The sequence below is a fragment of the Sinohyriopsis cumingii genome, chromosome 3 (assembly GCF_028554795.1).
Source record: "Sinohyriopsis cumingii isolate HCF-2022 chromosome 3, ASM2855479v2, whole genome shotgun sequence".
In the NCBI taxonomy this organism is placed as follows: domain Eukaryota; kingdom Metazoa; phylum Mollusca; class Bivalvia; order Unionida; family Unionidae; genus Sinohyriopsis; species Sinohyriopsis cumingii.
In genome coordinates this window covers 147,796,532-147,819,628 of record NC_142963.1, presented here as the reverse complement: position 1 = coordinate 147,819,628, position 23,097 = coordinate 147,796,532, and the positions used below count along the sequence as shown (strand labels likewise).

The window sequence follows — 23,097 nt, the reverse complement described above, 5'->3', positions numbered from 1 at the left end:
ACATAAATCAAACTTGTGGACCAAAAAATAGGGATATACAAAGCAATATACTAAACATAAGTACAATAATAGATTATCTACAGAACAAAGGACAAAAAGCTGCTATGGTACTTTTTGATCAGGAAAAAGCCTTTGATAGAATTGAACACAACTATATGCAGAAAGTCCTAGAGAAACTTGGATTCGGAGAAACTTTCCGAAAATGGACCAAAATACTATACACTAATATAACATCTAGAGTACAAAATAACGGAGCATGACAGAAAAATTTGATATAAAAAGATCAGTGCAGCAAGGGTATCCACTATCTATGCTATTATACGTAATAGCAATCGAAATGCTAAGCATTAGCATAAAACTAAACAAAGAAATTAAAGGTATAAAAGTTCCAAATATTAAAGACGAAGTGTAAATGCTACAACAAGCAGATGATTGCACCAACTTTTTAGATTATCCGAAATCTTTTGAGTACTTAATAAAGGAATACGAACAATTTGGACAGGCATCGGGATCGAAAATAAATCAGGATAAAACAGAGATATTAGAGATAGGCAACTGGCGTGGTAGGCACTCAACCATACCAGTCCATGTATTTAAAGATACCGTTAAAGCACTAGGAGTATGCTTTGGGAAAAACGAAGAGAAAGATAACTGTAAAAAAATGGAAAGCGAAATAAAAAGGAATGTCGACATCTGGGTTCTCACGCCGTTATGTCGAATGGAACGAGCCCAAGTGGCTAAAACATATATGTACGTAAACTTGAATTATATAATGAAATCTAGCAACATAAGTAATATAATACTTAATAATATAGACAAATTAATAATTAAATATATATGGGACTTTAAATTACACTATGTTATAAAGGAAACACTATACAAATCAAAACAAATGGGGGGATAGGGATACCGAGTCCCATAATTTAAAAAATAACGAATATTTTAAATAGATTTAAACGACTAAATGACGACCTTAATTACCGTGGGAAGGGATATATATATATTGGTTTGGTTTCGTTTTACGAAACAGGGTGGGGATTTATAAAAATAACAAACTTGTGAAATTATTAGAAACGCCAAAGAAATTTAAAAGTATTAAAGACTTATTATTTAAAAATAGGGATAAAAAAAGAATTTTGGGACATGGACGAGAAACTATCGTATAAATGGATTCGGAATGACATTACCAAAAATATGCAATGTAAAGTAGAAAAGGAAAATTTATATGTCAATTGGAAAAGAGCATGGGGGCACTGGTCCCAATTAGGTTCTCTCAAAATACAAAGCCTCGCCTTCAAACACATGCATGATGCGTGGTTGACAGGAGAGGCAGCAGCGAGACGGCAAATGGTCAGAGTACCGCCAAAATGTCCGCTGTGTAAAATAGCCCCATACACAAAAAAACGTTATTTTAAATTGTAGGGAAACTTCTGATATTAGGAAAATTTTAATAGATGAAATAAATCTAAGCGATAATTTTAAACCTCAATGTCTTTTATACCTGGATGGTAACTTTAATAAACAAACGTACAAAATATCAAACTATATAGTGAATACAATAAAAATATGTGGACCTATTAATTATGATAAATAACATCCCTCAAGAGGAAAAGTACGGATAATGACGTCATGGGGCTATGTCACATGGCGCTACGCGAAGTGAACAGGCCCATGGAAGAGTCTGGAAAAGAAACCTCTTGAGACAGTATAAAATTTAAAATATATATCGAATGTCTATTCTCTTATACTAACAATTTTTACTTTAAAAAAATTTAAATCTTTGAATTTAAAGATTTTTTGAAATTTTTTAATTTTTAATTTTTTAATTGTTTCCAAAACAAATCATTTTTTCAACCATCACTAACGTGATGACTTTTTGAATCATTTATAATTAAAAGATAGACCTGCTCCATGGGGGAGACATACAAAAAAATTAAAAAAAAGTGTGAACCCCTCCTGAAGCTCATTCTCATCTTATAAATAGAGAGGTGATTTTTAATACACAACATAAGAACCATTAAGGTTCCAAAAATTAAAGGGAATATCACCAATCTTCGAAATTCAAAATTGATATAAATTCCGTTGTAATTAAAACACGGAATTAGATAGGAAAACTGATACACGACAAGAATTTGATAGAAAATGCTGTCCCAACAAGTACACAATTATAGCAAACATAACGTATACCACAAACATATAACAAACACGGGACTTAGGAGACCCTAGCAAGGTCACCAAAATACTAGGGGAAGTAACCCGAGAGGAAAATTGAAATCATTCTCGGAGATACACCTCTATAGATACACTAGGGATGATACAAATACCCAAATCCTATTTTTCGTTACAAAAAACGATTAAATAATACAATACAACGCATCTGGGGGAAAACAAATACACATAAAATAATTTATTAAAAAATTGGGGGGGGGCCATCTGTCTGGTGGCCCCCCCCCCAAAAAAAAAAAAAAGAAAACAAGGATAAAATGAAATGTGCTTTGAGAAGGATTTAAACGTTTCAACAACAGTTGTACTTAAATGAATGATCAAATAAGTATTAAATTCAATTTTTGTATGCTGTTATTTTGTATTATTTTTTCTTTCGTTTTCAGTATTACTGTTGTTTGAATACCTTATGCTTTTTCTCTTTTCTCTATCCATCCTTACTTACCTCACATATTGATTTAACGCAGTAAGTGTTAAATTACCGCTATCTTATTCTTTATCGAACGTGTGCATTGAAACAATATAAAATGATTTATATATCTTGTTTCAAAAGGTTAAAATAAAATATAAAACCGCTGATATATAATTAGCAGATTACAGGATTGACCTTGATTTATCAAATGCCAGTAGCTGTGTTAATCGCTAGAAATGAAACACTAAGAAAACGGGGAGAGGGTCATTATCCTGCGTGGCTCATTTTTCATTGGGGATTTAAATTCGCGGTTTGGGGCAACAACGAAAACCAAAACAATTGGTTCCCCACGAAAACTGATAATACTACCGTATTCATTTGAACTGTTGCATTCACAAACCAGTATCCATCAAAAGCCCAAATTATAACATCTGAAAAGGCAGTCACTTGAGATAATTCAGATAAAGTGTACAAATCAGGTTTGAAATAAAAAATATAATTCATTATTGCTTGTTTTATGATGTGCATAACCCAATATATTTGTATACAATGACCTTTAACCTTGACATGAAAATCTAAGTGTTGTTTGTTAACTTGTCTGCTACAATGCAACTAAATACAGAATCTGGACAACTAAATATAGAGTCTGTGCAACTAAATACAAAGTCTGGGCAAAAGCGATCATCAAGCAATATGATTTTCTTGATAGTTCCTCTCATGGCAATGTTGGAGATCATTTGGCACCCTTCTTATTCAAAGCCAGCTACATTGAAAATTCCACATAACATTGACATGATTTTCAAACTGGCCATGGCAGTACTATGTCTGATGGGAACCATTTTCATATATGACCGTCCAGATCTCAAGATGAGACAGTGTACTAAGATTTGAGACATTCTTTAAAGTCATTGGGCGGAGCAGCAATAATGAACAACTGCAGACTGATGCAGGATACTGGATATCTGATGATGGTGACTTGATAACTGATGCAGGAGACTGGATAACTGATGATGGAGACTGGATAACTGATGATGGAGACTGGATAACTGATGATGGAGAAACAACATATACAGAACCATTGAATATGCACTTACAGTCTCTAACACTTAGCCCTAAAATAAATGTCTCAAGAGGCATTTGGGCAACAATTTGGTTTTAATTGCAGCTAAATGGCTCCATTACTAAAATCTGATATTTAAAATCATGCAAAATCCTGTATTTCAGCAGTGTATCCCAATATATTTTATGCCCATCTGACTAAAATTTACCCCATAAAGAATGGTTTGTTCACAATTCCAATTACTCTAGAAGATTCCCTGCAGAAATATTCCAGTTAAATCATACCTCTGAGAGGTGAGAGCAATTGTGCGTCTTCTAGCCATGATTTGAGACAGGACATTCCAGATCTGTCTCCTGGCACTAGGATCTACTCCGGTAGTGGGTTCATCCAGGAATATAAAGTGTGGGTCTCCACTAAGAGCGATAGCAATACTCAATTTCCTCTTGTTTCCACCGCTGAAAAGGGAAATTTTTCCTTGTGTTGTATATAGAACTTAATGATTACCCAAATAATCCTGTACCCCAATGAATCTGCACGCTTTACCCATTGACTACAAGATACTATATCTGACATAAGCTATCACTCCCGTTTCAGTGAGTACCAATGCTATGCGTCGACATCATATGTCACATTACATCATATGAAATACAAAACAAATCTACTATTGCCTTTATCCTTTGTTGTTGTTGAGTTTAATTATAGTGGCGTGCGCACAATTGTACATTTATCCTTGTAATGCTTTCACCAGTAGCATAGTCTGGTAACAGTTGGTACCATACCTATCTTACAACAACTGGTAACACAGTTGGTACCATACCTATCTTACAACAACTGGTAACACAGTTGGTACCATACCTATCTTACAACAACTGGTAACACAGTTGGTACCATACCTATCTTACAACAACTGGTAACACAGTTGGTACCATACCTATCTTACAACAACTGGTAACACAGTTGGTACCATACCTATCTTACAACAACTGGTAACACAGTTGGTACCATACCTATCTTACAACAACTGGTAACACAGTTGGTACCATACCTATCTTACAACAACTGGTAACACAGTTGGTACCATACCTATCTTACAACAACTGGTAACACAGTTGGTACCATACCTATCATACAACAACTGGTAACACAGTTGGTACCATACCTATCTTACAACAACTGGTAACACAGTTGGTACCATACCTATCTTACAACAACTGGTAACACAGTTGGTACCATACCTATCATAAAACAACTGGTAACATAGTTGGTACCATACCTATCTTACAACAACTGGTAACACAGTTGGTACCATACCTATCTTACAACAACTGGTAACACAGTTGGTACCATACCTATCATACAACAACTGGTAACATAGTTGGTACCATACCTATCTTACAACAACTGGTAACACAGTTGGTACCATACCTATCTTACAACAACTGGTAACACAGTTGGTACCATACCTGTCATACAACAACTGGTAACACAGTTGGTACCATACGTATTATACAACAACTAGTAACACAGTTGGTACCATACCTATCATACAACAACTGATAACACAACTAGTACCGTACCTAACATACAACAACTGGTAACCCAATTGGTACCATACCTAACATACAACAACTGGTAACATAGTTGGTACCATACCTATCATACAACAACTGGTAACACAGTTGGTACCATACCTAACATGCAACAACTGGTAACATAGTACCATACCTAACATACAACAACTGGTAACATAGTTGGTACCATACCTATCATACAACAACTTGTAACAGTTGGTACCATACCTATCATACAACAACTGCTGACATAGTTGGTACCATACCTATGATACAACAACTGGTAACACAGCTGTTACCATCCATATCATACAACAACTGGTGACATAGTTGGTACCATACCTATCTTACAACAACTGGTAACACAGTTGGTACCATACCTATCATACAATAACAGGTAACAAAGTTGGTACCATACATATCATACAACAATACAGTTCTCCAAAGGACAATAACAAAAACATAAAATTATAATCACAAAGAATATTAACCAAACTTGACAGAACATGAAATTTCACATACTAAAATGACTTTTTGTACTCACAAACTACCTTAAACGGTTCTGTTCATAACAACGTGAAAGTAAATTTTGTGATAAAAAGAGACAGCAAACAGCTATGATCTGCATGGCTTGATGCCTAATGCTAATTGGCAGTTTATACAATTAATTTATATTGTGGAGATTAAAAGATATAGGCTGTCAGTTAATGTGTGTGTGTTATTTAGATTTTTAACGTAGCTTTAACAATTTTTCAGTCATATTGCTACGATGTCTGCAGTGTGGCAGTTTGTAGTGATGCCTGGCACTGGACCATCATGTCGCAGACATGTAGCATGATGTCCCACCCAGTCACATTATCCTGACACCAGGCTGACCAGTCCTAACACTAACCTCTTAATGCTGAGGGCCAAGCGAGGAAGCTGTTGGTACCATTTTTATAAGTCTTTGATAGGATTCAGCCAGAGATCGAACACACAGCCTCCCGCATCTGAGGCTAACGTTCTAACCACTTGGACACCAGAGTGGTTGGCTGTCAGTTAAAACAACCAACATTCCACAGACTTGAAAATTGACTGTCAATAGCCAAAGTGAGTTTTTGCTTGACAGTCCTTTTGAAGAAAGCAATCTGGAACCACATGAGGCTAATTTGCAAAAGTACACAAAATTTAATTCAAAGGAAGTTCAGTTAATGGGAAATGCATGATGAAGAAACAAGTTACTGCACTTCATTGCCTTGAATGAAGATGTTTGATCATCTTTGTAAATAGTTTATTGGTTAGTTTGTGGTCAGCAGCTGGATTTTACTCCATTCACAAAAATATGATTATTTCGATGGTTGGAATGTTCAAGCTGGGTACTGAGCATAAGTGTGATTCATTTTTTAAGGCAAAAATGTCGAAACACAGCTTTGATTCAGGGAAGGATATGCCATCTGTAAAGTGAACAATGACCAGCAAAACTAAATTTCAGAACTTCTGGTTGATGGAAGTTAACTTTGTGAAGCTTAGCTGCAATGGGAAAAATTTTATACGTCTTACACAATGCAAACACCATATTGATATCTGTCATTCAGGAGAAATAGCATTTTGAATGCTCTGAAATATTCAACATGATCTTTAAACAACAGTACCATCCAGTTAAATCGAAACAAAGATAGGAAACAACTATTTTCAGCAAATAAAATTGGAACAAACAGATAAGAAATGACCTATATACAGCTAAAAAAACTTGTTTCAAGGGCATTCCAGTAACTTATTTGAGACTCAGAGAACGTATTTTCAATATGAAGTAGTCACAAACAGATTTAATTTAAAATTTTGTATAATTTTCAGATGATTTCTTCAAGTAAATAAAATATTCTGAGATATGTTTTTAAAACTGTCATCTCTGAGTAGCAAGTGAAACAGCTCAAGATGAAGCATAATCATTTAATTTAATCATTTAATTTATAAAACTTTTATATTACTGGCACTGTTACATGTTAATACCTATAAAAGGCAGTCTGCTTGTCTGCATGTTCTCTAAGCATCAAGACATCGATCAGTTCCTTTACAACATCACTGATTTGACCTTCGGAGATTCCTCTCAGGCGGCCAAAAATCGTAAGAGTCTCGCGGCCAGTCATCTGATCTATCAGACCATCAAACTCGGGACAGTAACCGAGTTTCTTGTGAACCTGGAATGTTTCAATACAATGAACTTTGGCTCAAATTTGGGTGCAATAATAACATATCAAACATGATGCCCTTGACGAGAACTTTCACAAATCTCACATATTTGGCACAATACAAAAATAGGATAAACTTTAAGAATCATGACAAGACTTTTCAGTTCATGGAACAGAATCAGAATTACTAATTTATAAAGTAGATGAATTATCAGAGTTGAAATTTATGAACCACACTGAATAATTTCATTAAACTTATTGTCCAAGTGTCAAAGTGTGCTTTAAAAGATTCATTCATTTGATTTGAACAAATAGTCTGGTTAAAAATTAAAAGAACATGTTGCTTTATAAAATTGCATCAGAAAAATATCACCATGTGGGCAATGTATTAACTGTTACAGAAACTAAAAGAAGACAATATTATTTTCTGGGACTAAATATATTCTTATTTTCCTATCATATATGGAAAAACCATTTAACATATGCGAAAAAGAATTTAAATATATGAAACAAAGGCTTATTTTACACATGTAATATAAAATATTTTATTTCATGCCTATATGATTCTTTTTCACAAATGTTACAAAGATTTTCACATATTTAAAGTAAGAATTTCACATTTCCAAATAGCCTTTATAAATATTTTTAAAAAACATTTTTCATTTAATTGTTTTTACACAAGTAAAATAAATCATTATTTTCTTGTGTGAAAATCTTTTGAAAACAATTCAAATTAGTTAACATAATTTTATGTGACAAGGAATTTCAAACATTTCATATATATATATATATATATATATATATATATCTTGTCAACAAGATGTTTGTATATAATGTGAACTAAAGGCTTGTTTGGAATGATTTTCACACATGCAGAAGTCAATTAAACACTGGATGATCCTTGGTTATCTTTTCCTCTTTTAGTTAATGTCACAATTAGTTTGATGATGCAGATGTTTTTCTTTCATTGTTGATGTCGTTATGTTGAGTACTCAAGCAACACATTGTTGTCATTCCATCCCACCTCACTCCATTCCATATAAAAATGTCTCTTCTTATGGTACAGTGTTGAAATTTGTCAGTTTTTCAATACAAAATTGATCCTTATAAAATGTTCATCTGTCAGATGTCTTCATATTTGACTTGTCATTTTGACTTAAGCAGCAACTGCTGACATAAAGCTTGGTTAAATTGGTGCATCAACTGAAAAAGTATTTTCAAGCAAAAGCATCCGTGCAAAAAACATTAGCTATTTTAATTTTAGTCATTAGATAGTCTACCCCAAAACAGATCAAAGTTATTGACATTTTGACAAGATGCCACTAAGCTGTGTTTTCATCTTTTATATGTAGTTGTACTTCGTCTTATCCAAGCTATATTTGATGCTTCTATGAATCTAAATACATCCATTTTTCTCAAACTTCCCAAATCATAATCATTTCCAACAACTTTTCTTTCAATTTTATTAAATGAATTATTCAAGATGAATTTAAAAAATATATTATTAATTTCGATTAGAAATCCTTTTGAATGTTTCATAAGGACAGAAGTTGATGGCTCGTGTTAGACAATGCTGTACATTTTATAACTGTAATCATTCTAATAACTTGTGTGAGGTCTCTTTTTGATCACTCGTTTAATAAGTTTTCCTCACAAAAGCAACGAAGATAACATTCAAATTTTCGCATAAAAACACCTAAAAGAATCTAAGACTGCCAACAAAGCAGCTTAGTCCAACACAAAATAATAGAATAGCACGCATATAATTCAATTATTTAAAAAGTCATAAAAATTTCATAAAACGATTCACGTAACTTTTTTATGTGTTTAATTTTTATCTATGAAAAAGCAAAACTAAAATGTGAAATATCTGCTTACTGTGTTATATTTAATCATTTTGTACTAACATAATCTACTTACTTATTGTATATACCCTTAATAACAAACGGAATGCCTATCACTTAAAGTTTATTTTATATAACAAGCGAAGCTTTAGGTCTTTGAGACTAGACGAATACCTACTCCATAAAAGAGCATAGTTTTACTCACAAAAATAAATTGTCCATCCATTAACACGTTTCCATGCTTTAGAACTTATTATTCGAACTCTATTAAAGTACTTTGTTACCTGGGTGATTTTCTATAGAACATGTATGAATTCACATTTTTGAAACTGATCTATTTTCCTCACTGGTTTAGGGACATTAATGAAACATACCTAAAACGTATAATTGAAATATTTGTGCGTTTTAGTTTAGGCTGAAAAAAGTTCCTTGAATTTATAGATTTTGTGATGATCAGTAGAAGCACAATTTATAACTTACATTGTAGTGGTCTGGGTACTTGAAGGCCTTAAAGGGGTCTGAGTAGCTAGTGAGCAGGTATAACATAGGAAACTACCATTCTGAGAGTTTATCTTACATTACATTTGACGAAAAATGTCAAAGAAAGAGGTGGGCGAAGGAGCGTAATGATAGAAGTACATGAGGCAACTTACTGACCAGCTTCTCTGGTCCATCTCTTTTAGTCTTGTGGTGTATGAACACGACCGGGATATAGATGAACCGAATTCTATCCAGGACGGAGACATTCTGTTTTTACATCCCTTTTCGTAACAATATTGCATCTTCCATATAAGAAAGTCCATATGTGGTTAATATTCATCAATGTACACCCTCAAAGAAAATTTGATTGCGATGTCGTTATAAAACTTTCGTATGGAATCTAAAATACGCCGTTTTCATTGAACAAAAAGGATGTCTACATTGTAAATGTAATATTAATATCTTGGATAATTAACTGCCAGAGTAACCAGTAAAAAAACCCAAGCTAAACTGTTTAAACAAATATTTTTGAAGAAAACGAAAAACAGTTAAATTTCTATTAAAAAACATAAGTTGTTTTCGTTGCTTTTTTCGCAAATATTGTTTATGCTGTATATATACTCCTATCAGGAGTGTTTCTAGTATAAACCTTACAACAAATACTTCTGATTCGAGTGTTCCGAAGTATCAGCCTTAATAGAATATTTTAGTAACTTAAGTTATTTGTCTGTATTTAACAAAACAGACATTCACGGTATCAATATGTGGCCCATAACAACAATTAAAAAATAAAAGAAGTCGAGCAAATAAGGTATCAGCATTATTTATCTTGGAGACAACAACGAAAAAAGTGAAAGATATGAATTGAACTGTTTTGTACCAGACCAGAATCTTTCAATGAAAACAAATGAATAAAAGCCCGACGCGGAAGAAAGTACCTTCAGTAACAAGAAAAATTAGATGTAGTGAAATATAAATTATAGTAAAGAAGCACCATTCAGTTTTAGAAAACATGTAAGTTGGTCACGGCGATATCTGGAAAGAGCTCAAATACCTCTGGATACTTTTTTCTACAGAATCGTGACGAAATATCAAAACTATCCGTCCCACAAAATCGGTATAACTGCTGCCTTATTTCCCACTTATCGCCTCTGTGATGTAACATCTATTTATTTGGGCTCTAGAATTTGTATAATTGACTTATGTTTTACTCAAAATATCTTTAACAAAATATATGAGATCCTGCAATTCAGGCCAGAGTTTCGGCTCATACGCCCACTCTGTGATGCGATCAACCCAATGATCTGGGGGAGTGAAAAGGCCTTTCATTATACCTGCCTTTAATAAAACTAGTCTGATTCTAATGAAATTCTTTTTTAATTGCATCAACACTTTCTAAAAACATTTTGCAGTACCTTTATAAGTTGATTTAATGGTTAAATGGTGTTACTGTTTGTTGTATCCTTGTGAATTTAAACTTAGGATTTTTTTCTGCTTCAGAATCACTTTTTAAACAAATATAATTTGTGTGTTGTTACTTTTTGAAATTACGTGTACAATGAATATAAATAATGGTATACTAAACAGTGTTGAGTTTCATATTACCCAGCTGTCTCTTTTTTCCTTTCTTTTAATTAGACAAGTAGAAAATTATTTGCATAGCCAAGGTGAGTTATAAGTAAATAGGAATACAACAAAACACAATCTCCTAACGATGTAACACAAGCAGTATACCATTATTCTGCTAAATGGCTCGTCAAATGCAGGAATAGGTTGCAATGATCCTTAGGTATCTTCAGAATGGGTTTCCTACCATTTGACAAGTGTGACAAATCTAGGTTTTAATCCTTTTGAACTAGATATTGGACATATTGTTCGTAGACTATTGCAGTTATTAAAAGAGAAATATATTTCAACCAAAGATTCAGAGATTGATCTTCTTGTTTTGAATTTCAAATGCTAGTTGTCAAAGGTTTATTAACTTGTAAGAACTAATCTTCACTCTACTCAGTCAAAAATGAAATTTAGGTGTGACAGAAATACAACAGACAGGAGTTTTGTGAGAGAATTCTAGCTCTCTTGCCATACCTCAAAATCCTTGTTAGGCTAATTGTTATGGTCTGTGTATCGTTGAAAAGAAAGTATGTGACTTAATTATATCATAAATACATTATGGGAGGTGAAAACAAAACAACTTTGCCATATAAATCTGCTAGAGTGGTATGTTGGTATCCCTGTTAAACATTTAGTCAGTTTAGTTGTACTTGTAGGATTTAAACGATGGCATGCAATCAGACTGTACAGATTTTGGTACCAGAAATTTTCACATCTACATCCACGAGAAACGAAGGAATTTATTATTATATGAATATAAGTACTTGTGTTCAACACAAATAAAATCTACCATGACTATGACATTGTGGATTCTAGACCTGTAAAATAGCAGCCTGATGGGATGAATCGTCTAAAGCAGAAAGTTCTAAAAACAAATTTCAATATTAGCTGGAGAATAATTCATAGAACGAAGTAAAAGTTACTGTAAATAGCCACGTATTCTTGTGCTGAAGCCAGATAATACATTCCGTATGTGTACCAATTTTACAAGTGTAAACAGATTCACTTCCAATGCCAAGAATTGATGACTGCATTAACTAAATTGGAAATGCAAACTATGTGTCCAAGTTTGACCTCTTAAAATGAATTTGTCAAACTTCTTTCACAGAAAGAGTAAAGAAAATTTCGGGATTTGTGGCTCCATGTGTACCTTATAGGTATAAAATTATATCATTTTGCATAAAAGGTTTGCCTTCATCTTTCCAGCATTGAATGAACAATATTAAATCTGATCTAAACAACTGTGACAGCTGGAAAGATTACCTGGAAACCATTCGGAAATTCAGGGATGCAAATTTGGAAAAGAATTAATAGTGATTGTTTCAAATTTGTCGTGTTTGTGTTACATCTTTAGGACATATTGTGGGACACTGTGAAGTTAAACCTATAGAAGGTAAGGTCAAGGCTATCTTAGAATGGGATTATCCATGACTACAGCAAATCTATTTAGAACAATGTGACAAATTAGGAGGCATTTATAAGCCCATGTTTGTACGAAACCATTAATGACATACTTGCAAACTAACTTTCTCTTTATCAAGACAGTCTTCACATCTACTAAACTTGGTTCTTTATCCAGATATATTCCATACAATACAATGTATGCCTCCCTCGACACTGTTCACTTTGTCATTGTGGTGGCCCAAATTTATCTTTTAGTGTCTGTCTATAAATTAATACCCTAGAATCCTGTTCAGTTAATGCATAATATGTTATTTCATTTCATTTTTGTTATATCCATGTAAGAGTGGGTTAGTGCTTTGCACTATTGTACTTGAAGTTTGGGATTAATTAATATAAGTTTTGCTGTATCCCTTTTATCTATATATTCTTTTTACAGACGATATTTACGCAAGAGCAGAGTGGCAATAGCGACAGGTAAGTATTGCATAATTGCAATTAATTTTACCCTCCCAAAAGAACTACATTTTAAAAACAGCAATTACTTATCTTTTCGCTATTGCTTAGCTGAATGTGTCAGTAAGGTGGGTAGGCTGATATCAAACTGATCAAAAACAGAAATTAATTGTACTCACCGCAGCGGGAGAGGTCCATTTCTATAGAATGTTCATGTCTCTGAGTAACACGCTGTGAAGGTGGAGACTGTCGGCTGTTCTGGAGAAGGGATCCCCGGTGTTGTGACAGAAGATATCAAAGGACCAGACCTCTTCTTCTTCCTCGTGCACCTGAGATGAAGGAGTGGGCCTGAGATAAGTTGTCATTGCCACAGCTTCTGTCTCAAACTCGTTGGAGTCAACGACGATGGAGAGAGCATCGTCAGACTCATAGTCAAGAACACTCTGAGTTGGAGAGTGGCTGGGCATCACTATGTTCCTTGATGGAGGGGGCATAGTAGCACTATGTGTCGCAGTCCCTGGTTTATCAGGAGACGAGGAGGGGAGATGAGAACGTCTATCTATCCTCGATGATGTAACATCTTTAACCTTCCGAAAGGAAATTACTTGGTGAGGTGATGGTGGGGCATGAGCCGCAGCATCACTTGGACTGGTATGGCAAGGGGGCATAATGGACTAAGGTCCTTGAGGTGGATGGCCCCAAAACCCAAAAGAGTTCATATATATAATTGGGTAGAGGGAGGAGACACCGAAGCAGTCTCCATCCCTAGCTTCATTCCTGTGTATGGATTGTAAAGCCTTCACAGATTGGGGTGGTGGAGGAGGAGAGGAAAAAGATCGGTGCTGGTCCCGACCCTGTCCCCATACCATGAGGTCGATGAGTGATACATGGAGAAGACCTCATCCCTCACTCTGTGCATCATGGGTGTGCTGTGGTATCTCTCAAACTGAAGGGGCCAACACCTTGCAAAAGGCACAAAATGTATTGCGCTGCTCAAACTCTTTGATGGGAGGAAGCAACCCACTAAAGTTATGCTCAACCTCTCAAAGGGAGGGTGTTATCAATGATTTTGGTGCTCGGCCTCCTTTAAGGCAGTGCTCTACCTCCTCGATGGGAGGGCAAAACCAGCCATCGCGGTGTTCTATCTCCCTAATGAGAGAGTTCAACCTGCGGTTGCAATCTTGTCAATTTTTGAACAGTAACCATTAATGGTTGAGCCCATACAAATCTTGTCAATTTTTGAACAGTGACCATTAATGGTTGAGCCCATACAAATCTTGTCAATTTTTGAACAGTGACCATTAATGGTTGAAACTATACAAATGTTGAAATTTGTCAACAGTAACCATTAATGTTTGACCTATATAAATCTTGTTAATTTGTCAACAGTGACCATTAATGGTGGAGCCTATACAAATCTTGTCCATTTGTCACCAGTGACCATTATTGGTGGAGCCTATACTAATCTTGTCCATTTATCAACAGTAACTATTAATGGTTGAACCAATACAAATCTTGTCAAGTTATCAACAGTAACCAATAATGGTAAAGCTCATACAAATCTTGTCAATTTGTCAACAGTGACCATTATTGGTGGAGCCTATACAAATCTTGTCAATTTGTCAACAGTGACCATTAATGGTTGGGCCTATACTAATGCCCTCACATTATTTTCATGACATTTAAGTGCATGTATAAATTGTCTTTCATTAAAAATTTTAAAATTAAAATGTAAATCATTTCCATTTTTTTGTATACTATAAAATGTAGACAATGCTCATATAATACTTTCTTGTAAGTTGCAGGTTGTATGCCCTTATTTATGTTATGCACATGTTGGATGAAAAAAGTCTCCGTAACTATCTATGAGGTTTACATGTCCAGATTTATTAAATATATTGAACAATATGTTGCTTATGATGGATTAAAATGGAGCAATAATAAGAAGAGGGTTGAATGAGAACATTGCAAGTCGATGCATGTAAGTAATTGGACTTATTACACAATTAAACATACAACAATTACCACACAAGCAGGATTAAACATACATCCCTCATTTTTAAGGTACACATAGATGTGCTTATTTTGCTACATAATATACAGGAGTGACTATATATATATATATATATATATATATATATATATATATATATATATATATATATATATATATATATATATATATATATATATATATATATGTGTGTGTGTGTGTGTGTGTGTGTGATTATTTCAATGTAAGTGTTTCCATTTAGATTTTCCAATATATTATAATTTTAAATTACTAATTTCATGTCTCCATCCATACTTGTAAGGAATTATAGGTTTTTGTGCAGAAAAAACGTCACACCCTGTGCAGATAGAAAGATCCCTTCCGCTGCATTCTAAAAATAGTAATGGTATTTTGCCCATGTGCACCACAACCCTGCTCTGTATAGAATTGGATACATGTGCACATGCCCAGTTATATTTGGGAATTGGGGTGTGACAGTAGCAGATTGAACTAACATTGGAATAATTTCAAAGACTGTTTAGAAATATTAAAAACCCATCAAAGGAGTTCCGTTCCTATTTGTTTTGGATTATATAATTCCCAGTCACCAATGAATTGTTTAAACTTTTTATAGTATTCAGTGATAACGATACTAAAGGACATTCATTCAACATGATTATTAATGAATGCTACAAAAGGTTCACCATGTACGTCCAGCCCTTGACAATTTTCAACTGATTAAAATTATGGTATTTTCAGAAAGCTGAGTATCTAGTTAAAATCCATATACCTCTAACATTGAGAAGGGCCACGTCAGTTCCACCTTGGAGTAGGGCGAATTTCCATCTTCATCCGTTTCTTGAAGGACTTTGCGAAGGTCTTCTATACCCTTTCCTTCCTTGTCACTAAGGTCAATAATACGAGGAGGTATCTTATGGGCTTTTTTACTTTCGTTTGCCTCAACATTATTTATTCTGTAGCGAGCAATAGCCTCCTTGCATCCTTGCTTGTCCGTCCGTATCTCACAGATCGTAGCGGTACAAGACAACGAACTGGTGGGAAGAAGATCTACACCTAGAAGGAGGTTGACGAGGCTGCTTTTTCCCGCAGTTGTGTCCCTTGAATCAGAATCAGAAATACCTGTTAGTGTTTATTTTGATATATCATGGAGTAATAAATGTGTACCACGGAGAGGAAATAGTGAGATGGGCAAATAATTTTGGGTATGGTGTGTTCTTTCGCACACACCAATATGTAAGGTAAAATTTGTGTACAAAAAAACAACAATTTTACAGCACGATAGGAGAAAGAAATATTTTACAGCTAGCTTGGGGTACGGCCATTCAAAAACAATAATGACACTTGCAGTCTCTCTCCAACCCAAAAAATTTAATGGTAACTTTTTGTCAAACATTACTCAATCCATAACTTAAAGGGTTCAGAAGGAAATATGTATGATATTGTCCACAAAAAATTGTAGCTAATATCTTTGAAAAAAAGATATTTATATTAAATTTGGTGTGGACATCATTCAACAAGAACTAGCTAGCCTTTACATCATGCCCAAAGTGACATATGCAAACTCATAAAATGTATTCCTAACAAAACACTTTTTACGTAGAGAAGATAATGTAGTTGAGAGAGTTACCGTAAATAGTGTAATATCACCTCAAGACCGAGAGAAACCAATCAGTGTTTAGCATCCTACGTTAACAAGGGCCGCATACAACAGCTGTTGCCAATTGATGAGTTAGTAAACGGGCTAATACCACAGTGAGTTTTCTCTAATCGAACTAAGTACCACACATTTATGAGAATTTATCCTTGCATGCCTTTTATTGCTTAACACTGTGTTGATTTGCAAAAATGCATGTGCCATTTTAGAAATAAATCAATCCTACCCTAAGATCCCGTAAACAATGTTCAGTAAGAATGGTGTTTACACCTAATAATTAGGTAATCACTACGTTTGAGAAATAACTTCGCATTACCAATTCCCACAATCAAATATTCACTCACATCTAACAATGTAAAACGAATACGTGGTTACATATACCACTTACCTTAGGTTTGTAACAGTACTTAGTTGTTTTTCCTTATTAGTTCTTTCAGATCATCTACGTATGCACACAAACAATCATATCGAATTTAATTTGTCTACCATTAAACTTGTGCACACATATTTATTGATCCTTAACAATTTCACAAAAGTTGTAAACATGAGAAATACATATATCCAAAATGATGTTATATTCTTAAATTAAGTCATCTACGCATGAATCCATTTATAACTATCCACTTGAATTAGCCTATGTATGGTGGCTGTTGCTTAATTGTGCACAGTCTTTTGTTGAAAAATAAAGAAAAAGGTATAAATTCAAAACATACAGATAATTGAAAGACCTCATTCATGAACTGACAAGGTTGTTGTTGTTGTTGGGTTTAACGCCATTTTCAGCACAATAAATGCTACACATGGCGGCCAGTATAAAATGGTGGAGGAAGAACAAAGGAAACCCCCAGAAAGAACCACCGACCCACAAGAAGCTACTGGCAAGCTTTCTCACGTACCCACATTGACCGAGCTCGACACTCTAAACAACGCAGACAGATGGTGAGATGGCATTGATTCGTAACGGTGAGCGCTTTAGACCACTCGGCCACTCGGGGCCACAACTAACAAGGTAATATAGTCATGAAAATATGAATACAAATATGTTTACCAAAACCTACTTGTCTATCTCAAATGAATACAAATGTGTTTACCATAATCTGCTTGTCTGTTTCAAATGAATACAACTATGTTTACCACAATCTACTTGTCTGTTTCAAATGAAAACAACTATGTTTACCACAATCTACTTGTCTATCTCAAATGAATACAACTATGTTTACCACAATCTACTTGTCTATCTCAAATGAATACAACTATGTTTACCACAATCTACTTGTCTATCTCAAATGAATACAACTATGTTTACCACAGTCTACTTGTCTATCTCAAATGAATACAACTATGTTTACCACAATCTACTTGTCTATCTCAAATGAATGCAAATATGTTTACCACAATCTACTTGTATATCTCAAATGAATACAAATATGTTTGTCACAATATACTTGTCTATCTCAAATGAATACAAATATGTTTACCACAATCTACTTGTATATCCCAAATGAATACAAATATGTTTACCAAAATCTACTTGTCTATCTCAAATGAATAGACTTGTCAAATTGGTTCTACCTACCTGTGCTAAAAATATGCTTGTTGAAATAATCTGACTGAATTTTTTTTAAACAAAAAAGAAAGACCTAAAACATTGATATATGACCTAAAAATCTAACCAGGTTAATATAATTGTCAAATGTCGTTCGTCTTCCTGAGGCGAGCTTATTCAACTAAGCTAAAAGTATTTTTGTCATGTCTAACATGTTAAAAACAATGTGTAAAAAGAGAAGAAGAAAAAAGTTTAAAGTTGACTTATTCTCTGAAAATCTAATCATATCCGCATAAAGAAATGTGTATTGTCGCAAAATGTGTAAAGTCGCAAAATGTGTAAAGTCACAAGGGACGAAGTCCAATAGTTGTAACATCGCACTAAGATGGTTTCGGAAACTTGGTACGGGTAGCGACAAATATCGTACTGGCGACACGGTGGATATAAAGGAGGGATGGAACTCGACGATCCCCATCTGGGTATAACACGCATTGAGTTACAAACCATCAATGATGATAACGTTTCTAATCGCAAAAAAAAAATGTTAATTTTGAGTCTTAAGTACAAGTTATTCTGGGTGATAAAAAGATCGCTTTTGATACGATCTAATTATATCATGTTGAGCATACCTTACTGACAGATTTAATCAGATACCAAATAGGACTTTTTGTTGTTGCAAAAATTGGTGAAAATCCGATTTGAGACAATTTACAACAAAATGGAGCATTAACGTCATAAAGAATGGAAAACTATTTTCTCTAATTTAAAAGGATCTGTCCGAAATAACGGAAAAACCTTTCCGAAATAACGGAACTCAAATTTTATTTTGAAACATATATTTTTACAATAACATGAATGTTTCATGAAAATGTTTTTGTTATTTCAAAAAGGCCTTTTCAAAGTAACATATAGTCATTTCGTCGCATCACAAATATACCGTCAAAATTAAAAATATTTTCACTATTTTAGAACCGTATTCGTTATTTCAAAAAAGATCTTTTGGAAATAATGAAAAGTTGTTCGGTATTGCAAAATCATGCTTTAAAACATCACCAATATATAATTTATGTCGTATACAAAAACTCAGTTTGCGTCAAAATCTATAACTTTTCGTGTTTTAGAAAATAGCTTAAGGATATCAGGAAAACGCTTTCCTTACGAAAAGTAAGTTTTCGTTACTTCAGAAGTAGTTTTCCTGATAGAGAAAACATAATTTTTATTGCGAAAAGATCTTTTCAAAATCACGGAAAGATTTTTGTTATTATGACAGTAATACTTTTCGAAATAACAGAAATGTTTTCGTTGTCTAAATTTTTGGCTCATTTTTTAAATGCTGGTTCATTCTAATGGTCTTAGATACCGACTTTCTGACCTGAATAAGGAAAATATCTTCGTCAAGTCCCAATGGTAGCAATGAGATATTGATAAGTAACATTGTACACTAAATCGCGATGCATAAATATTTTCTGCATGTCTTATTTTATTTCTTGGAGGCACTATTTAGGTCATGAAACATCTAAGTCATGGTACGATCATTGATTTAAAAAATATTGCTCAGACTAATAATTATATGTTTCTGACCAGATCTAACTGGGGTGATGGGTATGGTAGAGGTCACTATACAATCTTAAGCAAGAACTGGTGGAATGGTGAGCAATTTGCACACATGTAATTACTCCCGCCTCTCGCACATCCCAGACCTCGTCCATGATTAAAATGACTCTATAATCAATTAAAGGCTTTAACTCTACTAACATATTGTGAGGTACAATGTTTGGCCATCACGTATTTCTAGAGATGGTGACCAGCAATCCACGAAAAACTGCAAGAGTAGTTGAATTCATAAAATTCGGTGAAGTATTGCATACCGTTTGCAAATAAAAAAGGGTCATAACTTATACAAACACCGGGAGCACAAAAATTTGCCGGTATAGTGCATCTTTAGATGATGGACATAGTAATTACCAACATTTAAAGAGATGCATAAACGACAGACGTTATGTTGTCAAGTTTCTATCTGGCACTGCATACTGCTACAAAAGGGAGATAACTAACACCAATTGCTAGAGTAAAGACTTTGACAATGTCTCTTAGAGTGTCAAACGCTCTTAGACTCATTAGCAACTAGTTTTGCACTGTTTATTGTCGGTTTTGTAGAATTTATCCGACGCAAAGATACATTTCTCTCAAAGTTTCCAGATACAATAATTTTCAGCAAACGTACCTTCCCTTGGACCAACATGATTTTCTTTCCTTCACGTTGTTTCTCATAGTACAAATCCAAAAGAAATTTCTTGGCCTCGTTCAGAGACTGTATTCCTTTAGGATCTAAACCAACTTCCTTAATTAACTTTATGGCTTGTCTAATATCTGGCAATTTACAGATATCTTCTTTGGTGACGGATGCTCGAAGTAACTGTGCGCCAGTTGAAGAACTCATTTCTCATCATCAAGAATGTGCAGGTATTCCTTTTCGATCAGTACAATTTACTTGGCATGTATGTTCGAAAAAGTACAAGTCAAAACTGTAAATGAAGTAATCTTTGCGCTTATGTTCAAAAGGATATCATAGGATCGTCAGACTACTTGGTGAGCGGTAGAAACGTTTGAAAGAAAATTCACTAATATATGAATGCGTCCGTTGTTAATAAAATCACTCTCTACACGCCCCGTGAATTTCCTTTGTGAAAAGCCATGTTGATGTCTTACTCAACCCGTACCCTTATTTGGAATAATAGTATAAATACATGTACTATATTCAAGGTCGATTGCCAACAGACTAGTGTATAAAGTGTCTCTAGTTCAAAGGGATCTTTTATCTTCCTTGTTCATATGTTTAAAGTGACAAAATATATATCGTTGGCATTGAGTAGATTCAAATTAGATTACAGAATTAACATTTGCTAATGTCCCATCCCCTAACGCTCCATTAAGTAATACGGAAGTTTAATAATATAATAAACCTTTCTCCGAGTGAATTTCAATTATCCACATGTCACACGTTTAGGTGGCAGGGGATAGTTTCGCAAATTAGCCCAAATTTCTTAACTTTAGGCTATGGTGTGAATCTTTCGGTTATTATTGTTTAATAATTAAAGATATGAATATATTTGTGAATTAGGTGTTTCGGAACTGTGCTGTTCTTGAGTTGATGTGAGGCCTGTGCACCTCCCATGGTTACTCAGCAGTATGTAAAGAGTGAAATACTAATAGTCGGCTATGAACAAGAGCTAGCTCCCCATAACAGTAAACACGTGGGTTCAGGGCAAGTATAAAATCTCAAATACTACTTGGATGGCAACTATTTTTAATTGCATCAAGTTATTTAGTACACAATATTTTTTTTTCAGAAGTATCACCTACAATGATACATTTATGTATCCAAAAGATCTCACATTACGTCCTAATGTTTAGTCTTTCTATAATTGCACATGTTTACTTATGATGTGATTTGTATCTCATTAAGTGACGTGGACTTACAATATTGTAGCAGTTGTAATATTCTCATATACCACCTATGTGTGCCTGAGATTTATTTTAATTAATAAAAGTTCCATTCCGTTCTGTTCTACCTAGGAAAGGAGATTGTGTTTGTAATGTGTCAGTATAATAGACATGGTCCTGTGTCAGAACGGATCATTGGGTAATCTGATGTAATGTTGTAATTCGGTATGGTTTTTTCCTTCAGATTATTGGTTTTAAGCTTGCGCCGATCACCTGTGTCATTCCTTAAACTTTGTGGTGAAATAATAATTGAATAAATCATTCGGTTTCACTACTCTCAAACTAATGCTTATGCTGCTGTCAGAGATCGCAATTAATCTACTTTATGTGACGTCAATGAATATTTTAATTGTGTATTGTTATTTTCTCTGCTTTTATCGTTGTATACACCGTTATTTGTCAAACCGCACAGCTCGTTATTTGCTGTGTGATTCTAGTCTAGTTCCCTGCTTGGCATGATCACTGTGTTGCACTCCTCTATACCTATAGAGGAATGCAATGCAGGGAGCATACGAAGAAGGGAACCAGTCTACGTGATTCGGCAAATGACAATTGAAATCAGTTCCCAATTGTTAGTTCCGGTTCGGTAACCACAATTGTAATAGAAGTCTATTTTTAGAGGATTTTTCCTGTCTCCTTTTGGTGGTGATACAAGAGTTAGATTTAGGCACTCTCGGTATCGATTTAATGGTAATTGCTTATTCTTTAGAATATGAGCTTTTGCAGTGGTTTTCTCTGTGTGTGTTTCGGCAACTGTAAAGGTCTCATAGACTACCTTAGGTTGCGGTGGGGTGCTCCCAGTATTATCTTTAATTTTTACAGAAGACCTACCCTGGCTCGTCGTTGTTAGAAAGTGAAGTAGTGATAGAGATGCAAAGCTCCGAGCCCCCAGTCAGCGATGCCTACAGTTAAATTACGGAATACACAAAACGGTTTAGCGACAACTGACCTTTAGTTTTAAGCACTAGATTTAAACTTGCGATTCCAATGGTGGTCACGCCTTGCTCAGTTCCGAGTGGATGTCGATTAACCAATGGTCTACATAATTAGCAGACATTGCCCCCTCCCCGGCAGTCTGTCAAGGGTGGATTTACGACCCCCAACTGATGTTCCTTTGAGCCCAACACCGGCAATTCATGCCACTTACCTG

At 34.5% G+C, this 23,097-nt stretch overlaps 2 protein-coding genes across 2 annotated transcripts; both read right to left on the bottom strand.

Annotated features, from left to right (window-relative positions):
* Positions 1 to 2,472: 2,472 nt before the first annotated feature.
* On the bottom strand, positions 2,473 to 9,824 carry LOC149804108 (uncharacterized). The gene is made up of 5 exons (XM_089954040.1): positions 9,759 to 9,824; positions 7,256 to 7,443; positions 6,330 to 6,409; positions 3,980 to 4,169; positions 2,473 to 3,681 (listed from the first exon to the last, which is right to left on the bottom strand). The coding sequence occupies exons 1-5, from the start codon at positions 9,822 to 9,824 to the stop codon at positions 3,516 to 3,518; spliced, it is 690 nt and encodes a 229-aa protein (XP_089810166.1). The 3' UTR covers positions 2,473 to 3,515.
* A 5,281-nt stretch (positions 9,825 to 15,105) lies between these two features.
* Positions 15,106 to 21,070, bottom strand: LOC149804107 (uncharacterized). Its single transcript, XM_089951481.1, has 2 exons — positions 20,668 to 21,070; positions 15,106 to 16,340 (listed from the first exon to the last, which is right to left on the bottom strand). The coding sequence occupies exons 1-2, from the start codon at positions 20,712 to 20,714 to the stop codon at positions 15,998 to 16,000; spliced, it is 390 nt and encodes a 129-aa protein (XP_089807607.1). The 5' UTR covers positions 20,715 to 21,070; the 3' UTR covers positions 15,106 to 15,997.
* Positions 21,071 to 23,097: the final 2,027 nt, after the last annotated feature.